The sequence below is a fragment of the Thunnus thynnus genome, chromosome 7 (assembly GCF_963924715.1).
Source record: "Thunnus thynnus chromosome 7, fThuThy2.1, whole genome shotgun sequence".
Taxonomy (NCBI): Eukaryota; Metazoa; Chordata; class Actinopteri; order Scombriformes; family Scombridae; genus Thunnus; species Thunnus thynnus.
The window spans coordinates 15,889,845-15,906,402 of NC_089523.1; the positions used below are offsets into that span (position 1 = coordinate 15,889,845).

Sequence of the window (16,558 nt, forward strand, 5' to 3'; positions counted from 1 at the left end):
GTAATTGTATAAAGATGTGGTTCTTGGACTATTCATTCTAGTAATACTTTCTTTTGTGGGAGTGAAGCACTGATAAAGGAATACAGAAGAACTCCCATAGACCACATGCTGTAGTAAACCACAAGCATTACAATAACATTAGAACTAGCAAAATGATACAAGCCCTATCTACATTAGTTCAGGTTGACTGACAGTAAGCACACTTGCAACACCATTCCCCATAGTCAGCAATAGAAGAAAAGTTTTTACACCTTACCACTGACATCTGTATTAAAACTGACATCTGTTTTGCTTTTGTATGAATATGTGTATTGCTATATCCGTCTGTATTGTAAGGTGTGATTTAACACTAAAGGACTCACATACCACAGCAGGAGACGCTCTCTATTCACTGCTATTAGGAAATGTGGATCAGTTTTCAGTGGTGTATAATTTGAATTAGTTAGTTCACATTACCTGGCCGGTGACCTTTCCTCTGCAGACTAACAATAAGGAAGCGAAACAATGTCACAATTGCAACACTGGCATCTCCTCCTCCTGTCTCTACTGTAGTTTGAACACCTGACGTCACAGATTGCATCTTTAATGACTTAAGACAGTGATGTTCATCTGCTCACATACATTTGTAGGTTGATGGCAAACACCTAGTTAATTTAAATATAGTAGATAATCCAGATCTTAGATATGTTGGAGGTTACAAAATATTTTGCATGAAAATAACATGCTTTACTGCACAGCAGTAATGGTGAATGTTACCATTTAACCATCCTCAGACAAAGCACATTTTTCAACAACAAGAATCCCCTTAGAGCCTCAATACTCTGGTCTCTAGCTTCATGAGAATATTGTGGTGCACTCCAGCATTGATTTAAATTGTCTATGAATGCTAGGAGTTGAAGGTGGACTTCTCCGATAGTTACTTGGTACCTTGGTCTCACTTTAAGGCTTTGCTGCCTGCAACAAAGGATTGAGCAAACTTGGCTATGACTCAGGTCATAGCTGTGCTAAGATCACAGTTGCTACATCACAGTAAACTTCATTTTTCATTTTAGCACATGTTGAGAAATCTTGTGAAATAACATTAATGCAGTTTCATTTTTGGTAGTAAATGTATTAACATAATGACAGCAAAAATTATAGAGGCATCCTCAAGTAACATTCTGCTCTTATTGGTGTTTTGCTACTACAATGATGTATTGGCACTTTTTAACATCAGCGTGCCATATTGGTTTGTGCTGTGAGTGGGATGGACTTATGCTTTGATCAACCCTTTAACAAGCACCCGAACACATTCCTGACTAGCTTTGTCTGGATATGTCATTGCTTGATGATCAATCCTTGATCTCTGTGTGTGTGTGTGTGTGTGTGTGCGCGTACGTATGAGCATGCATGTCTGTGTACAGTGACGTGTGAGAGATGTCACATGGAATAAACGACCAGGAGAAAAGCTTGACTTGATCCCTGGAGGCTAAGTTGTAATACATTCATCTGTCAGTCATATTAGGGGTCTGCAACTGTGTGCATATGTGCACATAGAGAGACACACACACACACACACTCACACATATGTGTCTGCGCTGCAGGCTGTTGTTTTCAACAGCATTACCTACAGCCATCAATAGTATTTTCTCATGCTTTAGCGCAGTAGCACTAGCAGAATTCAAATGGGTTGTAAATAGATATTGAAGTTATGATCATTCACTGCGACGTCTAAGTTTCGTTCTTTGTCCTATTCAGGGGACACCATTTTCTTCCTTTCAAGCACCCGCTGTCCCAGCCCTGTGAGTGAGTTGAAGTTACAATCAAGTTCTGAAAGCTGATGAGATTGTTACATCCCAGACTACACCTTTTTGGATACATACTGTGTATATTCAGCAATGGTAGGCAAATAGTGGCCACGGGCCAAATCTGGTCCTCCAACAAAAATATTTGGCCCACTAATGAAGATGAAGTAGGAATAGTCTGTTACCAGTCTTACATGGTGTTTGGGTGTACACCGATTACATTACTTGCCCACCGCCCTTAGCATCATTTTTCTTTTTTTATAGAAATAAAACCCATTTAGTTCATTTTTGCATATCAGCGCCCACGTTCATCAAATAAAAAAACTGTAATTAGTAAAATACAAAGCATGTTATCAATACTTAGGATGACAAACGCTGCAATTATAAACTTAAATTGTCTGCTCCGTCTGCAGCAGCGTCGCAGCACAGGGTAGCGGTGAGACTCCTGTTCTCCCTCCTGCTCTCTGCTGTAAACACACGTAGCTGTTAGTGAGCAGTTGCTCTCATGTCTCAGGAGTCTCGGTGCTTGTTTTTGGCAGAAACTCTCTGCTCTCTGCCTGCTCAGCCTGCTCCCGGTGTCTCTCTCTCCAGTTCTGGTTCTAAGCGATGGTAGTCCTCTGGCTCGTCCCTGCGTCTGTGTGTGCCACAGACCAGCTGTACACAGAGGACGACCCACTGGCAGCAGCCTGAAGCCGACCGTCACTAACTCTTAAGTAAGGGGAAGATCTAAAGTAAAAATCTAACTATCTAAAGATCAAAGTAAGCGCTCTCCGGATAATAAGAGCGTTTTGTCACGAGTTTATTAATTGGTGGGACCATGGCATCTCGAATCCAGAAGACTGGAACAACATGAGCATCAATCTGATTGGACCACCAACTCTTGAGAAAAATATCTGACTCTGAAGTTAGCTTGATGCTTGAGTTTCTCCAGCAGCCACTGGTTTAGTTTGGATTTCTGCTGATTTGTGCTGGACAGTCAGGTAGCGTAGACTTGGCTTATCAGAGGTTGTTTGTTTACGATGTCAGACATCGAGGCTGTTTATAGTGGTGAAACACAACTATACAGTCTATGTATGGGACGGTAAATCAAAACAAAGAGCAAGGTGCTGTTTTTCTAGTGACAGCTAGATTAAGTTTCCTGTGAGTAATTAATTCCCAAAAAGATACATTCCTAAACAAAATGGTCAACGAGGCACATTACATGCATGAATGGGTGTTTTTTAAAAAGCAGCAGAGTACAACACTTGTAGTTGTAATCAAGTTCGCAATCGTTTTAGCTATGTGTGAAGTGCGCTGTGGGCAGTTCAGGGGTATGTTTAGAAAGCTGGAAATATCCGCAGCAACTGAAGCAAGAGAAGAGTAACTGGCATTGATCAGACACACTTACAAGCCCCCTGCTCATTAATTGTGTTCAGTTCATCAAAGAGACAGGAAAATGTTACAAATTACACTTTTCAGTACAATATGATCTTTTATTCTCCCGTATGTGTTATGTCCCTCCTTCACTGCAGGCCATAATGTTTGTCTGCTGTTAATATTGCCTGAATCTATTGATTGTTTGTCATGGGTTTAACTTCCAAGTCCTAGCTCATAAAACCGTCTGTACTCTGTGTCTTTTCGCTTTAGCTCCTGGGGTAAAATTACTCAGAAAATGAATGCAGTGACACTTGCACTGGGGATAGGGTTTTCACAATATTTTTAACACTCGTTAGTAGAACTTGATAATTATATGTACTGATTTTAAGTTTTTAATTACTGAATTATTATCCTAGCTTTTCTTCAAGATTGTGACTTTCTTGTGGAAATCAATTCGTATTTTACAGTTATGACACGTATAACTATTTTTTTCCAAAATCAGTGTTAAAAATGTTTGACAGGTTATTAAAATCCAAAATTAAATTAATTACATCCTGCCCAGCAGCTCATTATTTGCTCTCCCTTCTTATTCAGGTTGATGTGGCATTTGAGAGCAATCAATAATATCTGATGCACCTGTTTCAGGCAGTCCATAATTTGGGGCACCTTTGTGGAGCTCTTTATGCTTTCAGTAAGCATGCCTTGTCTAACATACAGAAGTGACCATATCAGGTTATGGAGGCACTTCTGGCTGGCTGTAATGCACCTAAAATCACACATTTACTGCAAATCAATGTTCTGCAGTCCCGGATTTCGGTTTGGCTCAGGCTCAGAGTAAAATTAGCACGTTATGTGCTAAATGCTAGAATGAACAATGTATGTTTTCTCTCCATTTGCATCCATGCAAAACTATTAAGCTTGTCTCCAGTACCGTTTAGCCCAACCAAATCAATGTTGTAATGCCCTAGTTGCTGTGAGAGCTAATTAAAAGTGATATTATTTGATGCTCCATTTTTAGGAAAGTTGGACAGAAACCTCCAACACCTTTTTAAAGAAGAACTTGTTGTTACTACTTTACACCATAACTGCAGGCTATTCAGCTTTCTTTCTTCATAATACTTAATACAAGGCTATATCACAACAAATATTAAAAATCCAGAGGGTAAATTCACCTGTCGCCTTGGTGGTCATCTTTCAAGTTGAAAATTTGTCTAATACTGGCAAAACGTGATCTTGACTAGGGCTGCAACTAGGCTAACAATTATTTTCATTGTCAATTAATCTCTAAATTATTGTCTCGATTAATCAATTAGGTGTATAGACATAAAATGGGGGGAAATGTCTATCGACTAATCAATTTATAAAAATAGTTGACAACTAACTGATTTAATCAACTAATGGTTGCAGCTCTAATCTTGACCAGTACTACAACTAAAGGGGTCACTGGTCACTTTAATTGACAAAGTGCTTCTTATGTTGTTTTAAATCCTCATCAGAACCTACTAGTATTTTATCACAAAAGTTACTCTTACCAATCTGACCTCAGAGTTCTCAACTTTCCATTAAGCACACAAAATGATAAATCTGAGGTATAAGGAGTCAATATTTTTGGATAATGACATTTACCATAATGCACAATGCAACCAGAGACAACAGCAGAGGACGAAATCTCCATAAATGGATAACGTTGAAGGGTATTTATCTCACCGTATAGGTGCTTTGCCCATAAAAACATTTCCATTTTCAGTGGCCTAGCACATTATTGTCACATAATCCAGGGATGCAGACCCATGAGGTGTGTGACTGATGAGATGATTTTGGAAAGGAGAATAGAGGAGGAGGACGCCGGCACAGAAAAAAGGGAAGATGCTGTCCCAAAGTGTATAGTGCTGTCCTAGATCTAAAATAGCCCAGAGCTGTGTGGAGCTTGTTGCTGCAGGGCAGGTCTGATTGTGTGGAAAGCAGGGAAGGATTTCTGATTCCATCACACTGCCCTTGAATATTGTAGTGAGATGGATTTGGTCTTGGACTTCATGATGGATGTCAGTTTTGATTGTGATAGCAGGCACTATTAGTTAGTCTGTCCCTTAGGGACTTAGGTTAGAAAGAAGATGAAGGATTTTTTTAGGTGCTATATTGGGCTCCAACTTGATTTTGATTCATCTTGGTTGGGGTGTCAGTTTCTGTTAATTGTTATTACAGATAGATCGTAGGATTAGCATGCTAGGCTAACAGTCTGTCAGGTATGTGACTTTATATACTAACTGTGAAGTCTTTCAGAACACACAAACACCATACACACACCTGCGCAGCATGGTGCTGTTAAACTGGAGACACTGCAGCTACAACGTATTTTTATACAGTCTATGGGCTACATAGCACAGCTATGCTAATGATGCTAGCCATACTAACTAGCTGCTAGCCGCCATGCAGGTTGATAAAATAAATCCATCATATCTTTGTATCTGTGAGTGAGACACTTATATTGGGGCTGCACTCACTCTCAGTCTTGCAAAGTAATGAAATTTTGCACAGATTGAACTAACGCCAATAACATGAAGTAACAAGTTCAGTACCTATCCCTAGTATGCAAATTAACCTATGGACTGACATGTAAAACAGGTCAAAATTATTCTCAGCAGTTAACTGATTAACAGTTAACTGTTGACATCCCTATTTGGGATTGATCTAGTATTTGTTTCGCTAATAAAAGGTCAGAAAATAGATGGCATCTTAAAGTTGCTTTTTTTGTCTGACCAGCTGTCCAAAATATAGATATAAAGAAAGATATTTAGTTTCTATAATAAAATGAATTAAAACAACCTAGAACCATCAAATGTTTGGCATTTGTGCTTGAAAAATGACTTCAGTGATTAGATTTACTATCAAAACAGTTGCCTTTTAATTATAGAGCTGAAGTGATAAGTTAATCAACAGAAAATTATTTAGTGACAGTTTTTACAATCCATTTTTTTATAAAAGGGTTTTTTAAGCAAAAATGGCTATCAGCCACTGGTTATGGCTTCTCAAATGTGAATATTGTCTGGGTTTCTCAGTTTCTTATCACCTCTTTGATTATAAAAATGTAATATCTTTGGGGTTTGTCAAACAAAGACATTTGAAGATGTCACCTTGGCCTCTGGGAAGCTGTGAGGCATTTCTTTACTGTTTGACGGCATTTCATAGATCAAATAACTGATTAATCAATCCCAGTTTTAATTAGGGCTGCAACGATTATTTTCATTATTTATTTATCTTCTGAATATTTTCAGATTAATCAATGAGTTGTTTTGTCAATAAAATGTCAGAAAATAGTGAAAAATGCCCTTCATAATACCCCATAGCTTGACCTAGTCCAAAACCCAAAGACATTCAGTTTACACAGAAAACAAAGAAATCATAAAATTATTCCATGAAAAAGTCAGAACCAGCAATATATTTGGCATTTTTGCTTTAAAAAATTACTAAAACAATTTCCTCATTATTGGAATAGCTGCCAATTAATTTTCTGTTGATCAAATAATCGATTTAAGTGACAAATCTTTTCAGCTCTTGTATTAAGTTGTATTGTTGGTGATCATTGGTATAACACATGTAATTGACGCCAAAATAATATGTTGTAGGATAAAATAGAAAACAAACAGGAAAAGAGCTGCCTAATTAAAGTGCATTAATCATCATACTCATTAGGTGTTTAGACTGATTGACGCACCACACAGCGCTCAGCATTTTATTGTCTTATGATTTGTCTTTCTCTATTTCCTTGTCTTGTGACCTGAGTGAAAAGCTGCCTTCTGGAGGATTAAAAAAAAATCTGTTCAGTTCTATTCTCTCCTGTGCTGAAGTGTGATAACGCCCACTGGTTTTGATTTGTTGCTTAAAGAGTAGATGCCTGGTGAGGTATTATGTGGGAGGATAGAACCGGTGTGGGGGTTGTGTTGTATTGTACATGTTCTCCAGGAATGGTAGCTCTTTGTGTGTGTGTGTGTGTGTGTGTGTGTGTGTGTGTGTGTGTGTGTGTGTGTGTGTGTGTGTGGTTTATTCTTTCACAATCCTTCCCTCCTCCTCCTCCCTCATTATTACCTTTCCTGGTCCCCCTAGGCTGCAGGAATCTCCATTTATGAAGTGGAACCAACATTATTGTTTTCAAACACGCACGTAATATATTAACATACGCAAATTAAATAAGTGGGAATAAAGATCTGAAACAATAAAAGACCTGACTGTCACACAATACACTTAAAGAAAGACCCAGCTGTGTTAGCATGCAGACTAGCTAGCTGTGTCTTTATACTGAAACCTTGGGGCTACAGCTTGGGAGTTCAACCCAAATGAAGTCCCGCTAATAGAGTTTAAGCTTAACAAAGTCCTGAAGAATGGCTCAGGTTAAGCCAGGGCGCAGGGAGGACTCCTTAATAATGTCAGTCAATAGTGAATGAATTCCTGCTCTGTGTGTTTTAGAGAGACACAGACAGTTAAATTTGGTTTCAGTACTGTGCTTTGCAGTTAAAGTTGAAAAGACCAGTTAATTTACTTTGTTGTCAATCAACAAAAAAATAACGATTGATTCGGTCAGTAATCAAGCAAAAATGCCAGATTTTACGTCTCAAATGTGAAGATTTGATGTTTCTCTTCTGAAAACTGTGAATGCGAGATAAGCCACCTACAGAAAGCACTAAACTAGTCAGAAATGCACACATCATCCACTTGACAGTTTGTGTAGCAGCGTCACTTTTCAGTGCAAATCCAATTTTCTGATAAATGTTTTTCATCCTCACCGTGTCATAGAGAGGTAGGAGGAAAAAAAAAATGAAGTGATACCCAATTCCACATTGTGAATGGCAGGCTGTTACAGAGTCAAACGTGCTGTTACACGGTTACTGGTTTGATTGTCATAACCCACAGAAAGGTGTAATAGCTGCCAGGAGTTAAGTGAAAATGCTTCAGGTCACATGTGCAGGTTCATCCCCCATAAGATGCAGCCGTTTGACAGATCGAGGAATGTTACACTGCACTGACTTTGAAGTCAGGGGTGTTTGTATCAAGGCAAGATGAGTGAAAAGACAAATAAATTGATTTTAACACACCGGGACAACAGACAGCAACATGGCGTAAGCAGAAATTGTAGAGTAGCTGTCAATAAAAAAGCCACTTAAAAGTACATATCTAGGTTTAGACCAACTTCCTGAGCAGTTAGCACTCAGTGGCTAACAGCTAACACAGTACTTCTGTACATCATGTACCAGCTGCTTTTTCACATCTTTCTGCTATCTGCCCATTGTTATTGTGCTACTTAAATGACATGGCCTCAATTTGGCAAATTTAATGGATTTTCTTCATGATATCTTTAAACTTATTACAATTTGAATACATTACTTGGGCTCCAGTAACTTGGGCATTTATCATTATTTTATTTATTTATCTATAGACTAATTGAGCAAAACAATATATATTTATCTCTTCGGTGTATTAATAAATTAAAATGTATAATTTAAGACTGGTGGTCATCCGATAATTAGTCATTTATCAAATGAAATACTGCTAAACATGTTACAATAAGCGATCGGAATTCTCTGGTAACTTGTGATGGACATTTATCATTATTTTTTACAAATCTACAGATTAGTTGAGAGTCAATTCATTTAAAAAAAAAAATTAATCTGAAATGATGATAATCATTAATTTGATTTCTCAAAATGGTGGCTTGTTCCTTTTACAGGGAAAAGTGTAGCAAAATAAAATCAATACCAGCTTGTGTTTCAGTGTCAGCACACAACCCAAATGCTCTGTGCCAGGTCCTCAAGTGCTGGTTTTCGTCTGTAAGCAAACGTGGATTTCTTTTTTTGACATTTTCAGGCAGCCAACAATACATTGTCATTTTTAGTTCTTCGCTCTGTGAAGTAGAGCTCCAAAAATGCTTCCAAAACCATGGATGAGATGTGTAGACTCGTCTCTTCTCCTTTCCCCTCTGACCTACAAATAAATGTACAAACTCTGTCTTTGTGTGTCTGGTGTATGGTGAACGTCCTCTGGAGAATGGTCTTTCACAAGCATGGATAGTGGTGTCTGCTTAGAAAAGAGCTTTTTTTTTTTTTTTTTGAAGAGTGGAGGGCCTGAAGCGCCTCATCATCACCTCCCCCTGAAAACAAAGGGAGTTGTGGTTAGACACATGCATCTCTGCCGTCCTGTGTTCTTTCATTTACTACCTTCATTAGACACATTGTGGTACCCCTCTTGTTCTCACCCATTCACTTTTCATCACCTTTGCCTGCGCGCGCACACACACACACACACACACACATACACACACTGCTTCTCAAGCTGAAACAGATTAACACACCCGTCTTTCTCTGCTCTATTCAGGAACAGCTGTAATTGGGTATGGGTCGTGTATGCAGGATAGGACCTCAGGGTTAGCTTAGCCACCTGTCCATGTGTTAATGGGCAATTTTCCCTCACTCTAGTCCAGACATGTACATGCACATTACACCTTAGTTCATGGGAATGACCAGCGTTACTTTGATTACAGCTCAAAAGCCAAGTAGAGCTGCAATGACTAGTCAATAAGTCCATTGACAGAAAAATAATCGCCAACTATTTTGATAATAGTTTCAGTCAAAGTTTAAAGACAAAATGTCAAAACATCCCCCAGTTTCAGCTGTTTATGAGGATTTGCTGCTTTGCTTAGTCTTACAAGTAAATTGAATTGAAAATTTAATATCTGAATATCTTATCTGAAGATATCACCTTGGATATTAGGACACTGTGACAAACATTTTTCACTGTTTTTCAGATCTAAATATTCACATTTTGGATGCTGGAACCTGTGAATCTTTTCTATTTTTTGCTAAAAAGCTTGCATAACAATTATTCGATTATGAGAATTGTTGCTGACCATTTGAATAAATGTTGAAGTTCTAGATTTCATTTAAAATAAAATTAGCACAAAAGTAATAGTATTACGGTCTTTATGCTGATCAATTGTGCTGAACTTTATAAAAAGCTCGGAAGACATCTGGGGAAAATCAGCGGATTTATTTTTAGGATCCCATGGAAGTGCTTTTCAAAATGGAAGTTGCAATAATCAAAGTTTTGCTTTGATCTTATTCTCAAAACTGTTGAGAATAAGAGAAAATGAATGATGAATGAAACAAAGAAGAGTGGCAGAGTAGTGCTGGAGGAAGGGATCAAAGCACAGGAGATACAAAAGATTAATGAGGAATGTACTGTGAGGTGGGATAATCAATTCTCCTGGGACATTGTTTTATTGTGAGATATGATACTGAGTAATGAACCAGAGTTTACATATCGCCACTCTCCTTGTTGTTTAACACCCCCACACAGGTTCTTTTTTTGTTTGTTTGTTCATTTCTTAGGACATGTGTTGTAAGGAATTTTATTTGCAAAACAACAACAACAAAAAAAGTGAGTGCACCTACATGTTTTATGGTAGCATTCAGCTGATAAGTGTCTTTGGGCGTTTTGACGTCAGTGTTCCTGGATGGAGCGTTTAAATGCTTCCTCGCCTAATTTGAAGTGTCACTCGGTGCCGTTTGGCATCACCGCGGTACAGTGCATGCCCAGGAAATGACAGCGACGCTGTAATGGTGAAAAGGATTTTATTGACTGGCTATGAAACACAAGCCCAGGGTGGGTCGTTAACAGATTGGAGTTGGAAATATGTCTATAAGTACAGTCCATTTCACAAATGTATATTTCGATAGGAAGCAGAATCAGACAAATGGGGTCTTATTTTCTGTGCTTGGTGAATGAATGGGTGATGTGCTGTGTACCGAGAGCTTGCCGCAACAAATCTCAGTCTTCTACATAAACACATGACGGAGCCACACTTTAATCCAAGACGCAGACAGAACGACTGGTTGAATCCCATCTCTTTCAGGAAGTGATGCAGAATTCAACACGAGATCCATATGAACTCATATTTGCACCACAATACACTCACATACACACACACAAACACACACACTTTTCCTCTTTGTTTATTCCTCAGCTTTCCGCTTTGTGTCCGTGCAGTGCTCATGTGTGTACTGGATCATGCTTACCACGTGGCTCGGTGCAAGACTGTACTATATTTTGTGTGCTGACCTGTTGTTTTGCTCTTTGTCACTTGCCCGCTCACTGGGTGTGTTGTGCTTTTTCATTGTCTTGGATGTTTGCTTCGCTGCTCACATTGGATGTTCTGTACAGCACGTCACATCAGATACACACACTCATACTCATGCTTCACTATCTCGTACACTCGGACATTACTGTACACACACTGTAAAGGCTTAACATACACATGTAGTCGATTCAGATTCTTGGTTTCATGATTCAATTCAGATTTCTCAGTAGGAAAATAGAAAGGGGGGCATTATTTTTAGGCCCTTAACTCCAGTGCCAAACCAATCAATTGTGTCCTTACTTTAAAGGTTTTGATGAAGGTCATCGTCTGACGAATAGAAAAAAGCAGAAAAGGTTGTGAGAGCTTTTTAATTTAAAAATGTTAACTGCATTAATTTGGAAGTATCTTACAGTCTTCTCTCTGTATGAGAATAAAGAAATTAAAGTGTAATTTTTCTGGCCAACATCACTGGTTAAATGTAAAAGCAGAAGTTAGTGTGTGTGTTGGAGTAAGGGATGGAAAAAGGAGAAAAAAAAAGCAAAGTACCATTCAGAGTTGGTTTTTGTAAAGTGCTGCAGTGTGTGTTGGTCAGCCTGTTTGTTAATGCAGGAGTTGGTTGCTCTGCTAACATTAATCTTTAGATCAAAGTATTCATGAAGTAGCTTACTTCAACTTTCTCTTACAAAGCTTATTTTTAAGTTATTAAATCCAAAATACACCCAAAATCTTTACCGAAGATGAACTACAAGATTACTCTGCCCTCAACATTGAGCTCTGCCTTTTTCATTCAGTTAACAAAACATTATTAAATCGATTTCTGGCATTTGTGAGTCAGTTTAGAATAACAGAAAATAAGAATAGTGATTCTTATGCGAGTCCTTTTTTTTCCCATTTCCTACTCCTAACAGAAAGGTATAACTACCTCAAAGCTCAAACAGTCCATTTCTCACTGTCACATTTACATAAACAGTTTTTTATTGCACTGTTTGTATTTAGCACAGTTATTAGCTTCATTTATTGGTGGTCAAAGACACAGCAGTTACTACAAACACACACTCACACACCGTCTAAATCACCGTCTCCCCTGCTGCTGTCACTAACCATTTGCTGTTGCACTGGTGCTTGCTTTTTTTGCTGTTTTTTTTTTTTTTTTTTTTTTTTTTTTTTTTAATTTATTTTATTTTTCATTTTTTCCCTTTTCCTGTGTTCGTTGTAATCATGACCTCTCGCTGTTTTAATTTCAGATTTGCATATCCACTTCCACTCCTTCCTCATTTGCATACAGCAAGAATGGCGAGCGGGCATCCCACAGACAAATTCAGTTTCATGTATCAACCAGACACGCACAAGAGGTACGGGGCACGCATGCACACACACTCACACACACACACACACACACACACACACACACACACACACACACACACACACTTACTCATGCCCATATCCTCATTGACCAGGTAAGTTGAAATAAGCTCTTGAGCGGTCTTCTTTTTCATCTACATTGTGAGACCAGTGGAGAAAGATGCCTTATGGGAGATGTAGTATAGTCAGCCAGCAACTTAAATGTTCAGTGGCCACTCCTCTGTTGAATCCTGTAGTTGAAACCAGGCTGGTCAGTAAACCTCGTCCTGCCTTTGTTTTTGGTGCAGTAGTGTAAATGAGGTATTTCTGGCTATTAACTGCCATACAGGAAACGGATCCATTATTTTCAGTGGGTCCATGCGTTCTTGTGCTTTTCTGTCAGTAGTCGTGCCTTTTTTTAATTGCACCAGTCTGTGTTTTTAAATACATGCTTATGCTGAGCTTACTTGAGGGTGAGGATTCACGGTGCTTGATTTTGTTGCATGCTGGCAAAATCCTTCAGCTGGATGTCGCCTTAAGAATCTGAGTTTGGGATTAATGTGTGCGACGAGTGTGTGCGTATGCTTGATAATCGTAACAATTTCCTTCCAATTTACATGGCTTACATCTCTCTCTCCCCTCCGTTTTTTTCTTCTGTCTTCTCTTATCCCCCTTCCTCTCTCTGTCACATTTTCTGTTTCTCTCCATCTCTCTCTCTCTTTCAGTAAGAACAGGTTATCTTCAGCTATGAATCCAGTCTACAGCCCTGTTCAGCCTGGCACCCCCTATGGAAACCCTAAGAACATGGCCTTTACAGGTGAGACTAACAGGCACACACACATCAACCAATTCCTAAACCACTGTAAACCTGTTTCTAAGGAGGGATGCGAGTGAACAAAGTGCATTTTTATAATCTCAGTTCTGCTAATAGCCTCATTATGCTCCTCCTATAAACAGGCATAGGGAGTTAGTCTCAATAGCTAATTTCACAATATTAAAAATAGTTCTTGGAGAAGTAAAAAAAACAATTTCAAGGTTATACAGGGGCATGTGTTATAAACCCAGCGCACCCTTTCCTTAACAGGTGCGCTTTTGCCCCTCCCTAAAAGCCCAAACTCACTCTCAGCCAGGCTCCAGCACTGCGGTCAAGTGAGCCGTCGTTCGTGAAAACCCGGTCAAGTCAGTGACTTATCCATGCTGTTACGGTACCGGTGCTTTGAGTGGCATTACAGCAATCCTTGCTCACATTTTATATTCCAAATAAAAATGACATTATATTACACATCATATATTAAGTATTTATATTTATCATATTGTTATTATTATAATTACAAGATATTATTTGTTTTTCAGTTGAATTATATTTAAAGCTCAATAAATACATGATGTTTCCAAAGTCAGCGAGTAATTGTGTTCAATAATCGTGATCTCAATATTGACCAAAATAATTGTGATTATGATCGTTGCCATAATTGAGCAGCCCTACTCAACAATAGTGTTTGCCACTTACTCCTCCCTCTGGAGCGCCACTCAGTGCCTATATTTTAACTTTCTGGCTCTAATAACTCACAGAGATGCTAATGAGCAGTTTGCTCAACCCAGGCTTCAAAATGTAGTACCACACGCTACCAGGGATTTCCTTAAAGAATGCAACAGTGGTGTTGCACCATCATTTCCTACTGTAACATCATCTTTCCACTTGCAAAACGAGGAGTTAAATGCATGTTGTTCTTGTGCAATTTTAGCATACAAGAAACAAAATGTGCTGGTAGTAAACCGAAAGAGTCTCAGTTTCAGTGAGGGAAGTGTCCTCAGTGTGCATTTGAACAAAGCAAACTTTAAGTATTCAGTTAAACAGTTTTTTGCCAGAAAAACTTACTGTTCTAATAATGGACTAAATCTTAATTCCTAAATTGAAAAAAATCTACAGTAATTGGTGGGGGGGGAAATCTACAAAACATTAGTGTTCTTAGCATTTTCAGTAGAAGTTGGAGAAAATCAAGTCAGACAAGAGGAAAGGAAGGTAGGAGATAATAGTTTGAGAAGAGCGAGGTCTTCTCCCGAACATCAATCTCCGTCTGAGGACGCAGGAGAGAGCAGAGTCGATGCTCTGAGATGGAGTCTCTAAAGGGAGGCTTTTGTCCCAGGTAGAGCAGAGCAGGCGCATAAAGCCGTACAATGACCTGTACATGTTATTGTTTACATCAGTACAGGGCTTTTGATTGAATAAAAGCAGCTACAGGCTTTCAGTGCAGTAGATGAAGGACAGGTCGATGAAATGTACCAAGAGGCTGGTTAAAACCGCTTCTGTTAAAGGCTAGCCAGTGAGCACGTAAGTGGAGCTTGGACAAAGAACCCCCCACTCCCCCTCTAAAAAACCTTTTTAAAGAGGGGGAAAAAGGAAGAAACGTCAAGAGCAGCAACAGATGGGGGATCCTGCTTCTTCTTCAGACATGTAATAAATGTTGTGTGAACAGAATAGATGAAAATGAAAAGATGAGAACATTAAATTATGGAAAATCAGGATGACAAATGGATACATGAAGAATATTTATTTGAGCAGACATCAATTATTTTAATATTTTACCAGCTACTCCATGCTTTTTGCGGATTTGAACCCACCCTCCCTGCTCTTCACACTCTGTACCTTTCCCTCTCTCCAACTCCCTTTTTAATATGTATTTCCGAAATACACGGCAGAGTTTTAACTGTAGTTCAAAGTTGGCAGCAGGAATGATGAATGTTAACATTATTTATTCGCTACCAAGCTTGCACATTAAATTCCATAAGAAGATTTAATGCCGTAAAATGAGAATTCTGGTGTTACTCACTGTAATGCCACATTTACAACTGGTGACATTTTTATGTGAACTAGAATTCCTATTTGACAAAATCTATGGAGTCTTTTGCAGGATTATATCCTGGCAGAGTGTTACATTTTTTCCCCCGTTGGTGCCAGTTAGTCAACAGTCCATCTCATGTGTGTCCACTGATGCGAAAACACTCAACTCAGACATGTTTGAATGATTAAATTGTCGGTAAAAGTAGATTTTCATATGTGAAAATGTGACTGGCGGTAAATGGCCTCTTCTGAATATAGGAGAATGAACCCTGATATGTATTTCTTAACTAGTTTGACGGTGAGGAGACATAGAGGCAATAATAACATAGTTGGTTATAATTTTAATATAGATTTGAGCTAATTCATTCACATTATTTTCATTAACAAAATCACCTTCTGGTGTCCTTCATTACTGTGTTGAACTAGAAATAGGCTGGTTATACCTGGTTTGTTTGTATATTTGTTCTTTCAGTTGAGTAACATTGATGGTTTTTAATTATCAGGTTGATTTGTAACCTTGATATTTCAGTGGTAGACTCTCAAACATGCAAACTTAAGTTTGAATACAACAGAACTGTATACAACAAATAAACAACCTACTGTTTTCCAGTAGACATGCTTAACTTTTATCCCGAGTTCATCTGCTACATGCTGCAGCTGGCTAGGTCGAGTTCAGAGGGGTTGAATGTTACTTAGGTCAACTCATGAAATACTGTTGAAGGTAGGGCTGCAACTACAGATTATTTTAATATCATTATTGATTAATCAGATTTTTGTCTATAAAATGTCAGAAAATAGTGAAAATGATTTGATTTCGCAGAGCCTAAGGTGACATCTTTGAATGTCATGTTTTGTCCAATTAACAGTCCAAAATCCAAAGATATTCAGTTTAATATCATGTATGATGCAAAAAAGCTTAAAATCATTTTAAAAAATTAAAAAATTAAAAAAAAAATACTAGAGCAATTATTCAATTATCAGAATAGTTCCTGATTAATTTTCTGTCGATCAACTAATCTGTTTGCAGCAGCTTTATTTGTATTTTATCAGACATTAAAAGCAGACACAACTTGGCTTCCTTTTAAGCACTAAAAATGAGCTAACAAT

At 38.3% G+C, this 16,558-nt stretch overlaps 1 protein-coding gene across 4 annotated transcripts in view; it reads left to right on the forward strand.

The window, feature by feature from the left end:
* fam168a (family with sequence similarity 168 member A) overlaps positions 1-16,558 on the forward strand; it is a 32,473-nt gene that overhangs the window by 3,250 nt on the left and 12,665 nt on the right. For 2 of the 4 annotated variants that reach the window (XM_067594580.1, XM_067594581.1), the window contains exons 2-3: positions 12,510-12,617; positions 13,335-13,426. In XM_067594580.1, the coding sequence (XP_067450681.1) occupies positions 12,556-12,617; positions 13,335-13,426 (154 nt within the window). In that variant the 5' untranslated portion in view covers positions 12,510-12,555. The remainder of the gene's footprint in view (positions 1-12,509; positions 12,618-13,334; positions 13,427-16,558) is intronic. The other 2 variants (XM_067594582.1, XM_067594583.1) reach the window with 1 other exon arrangement.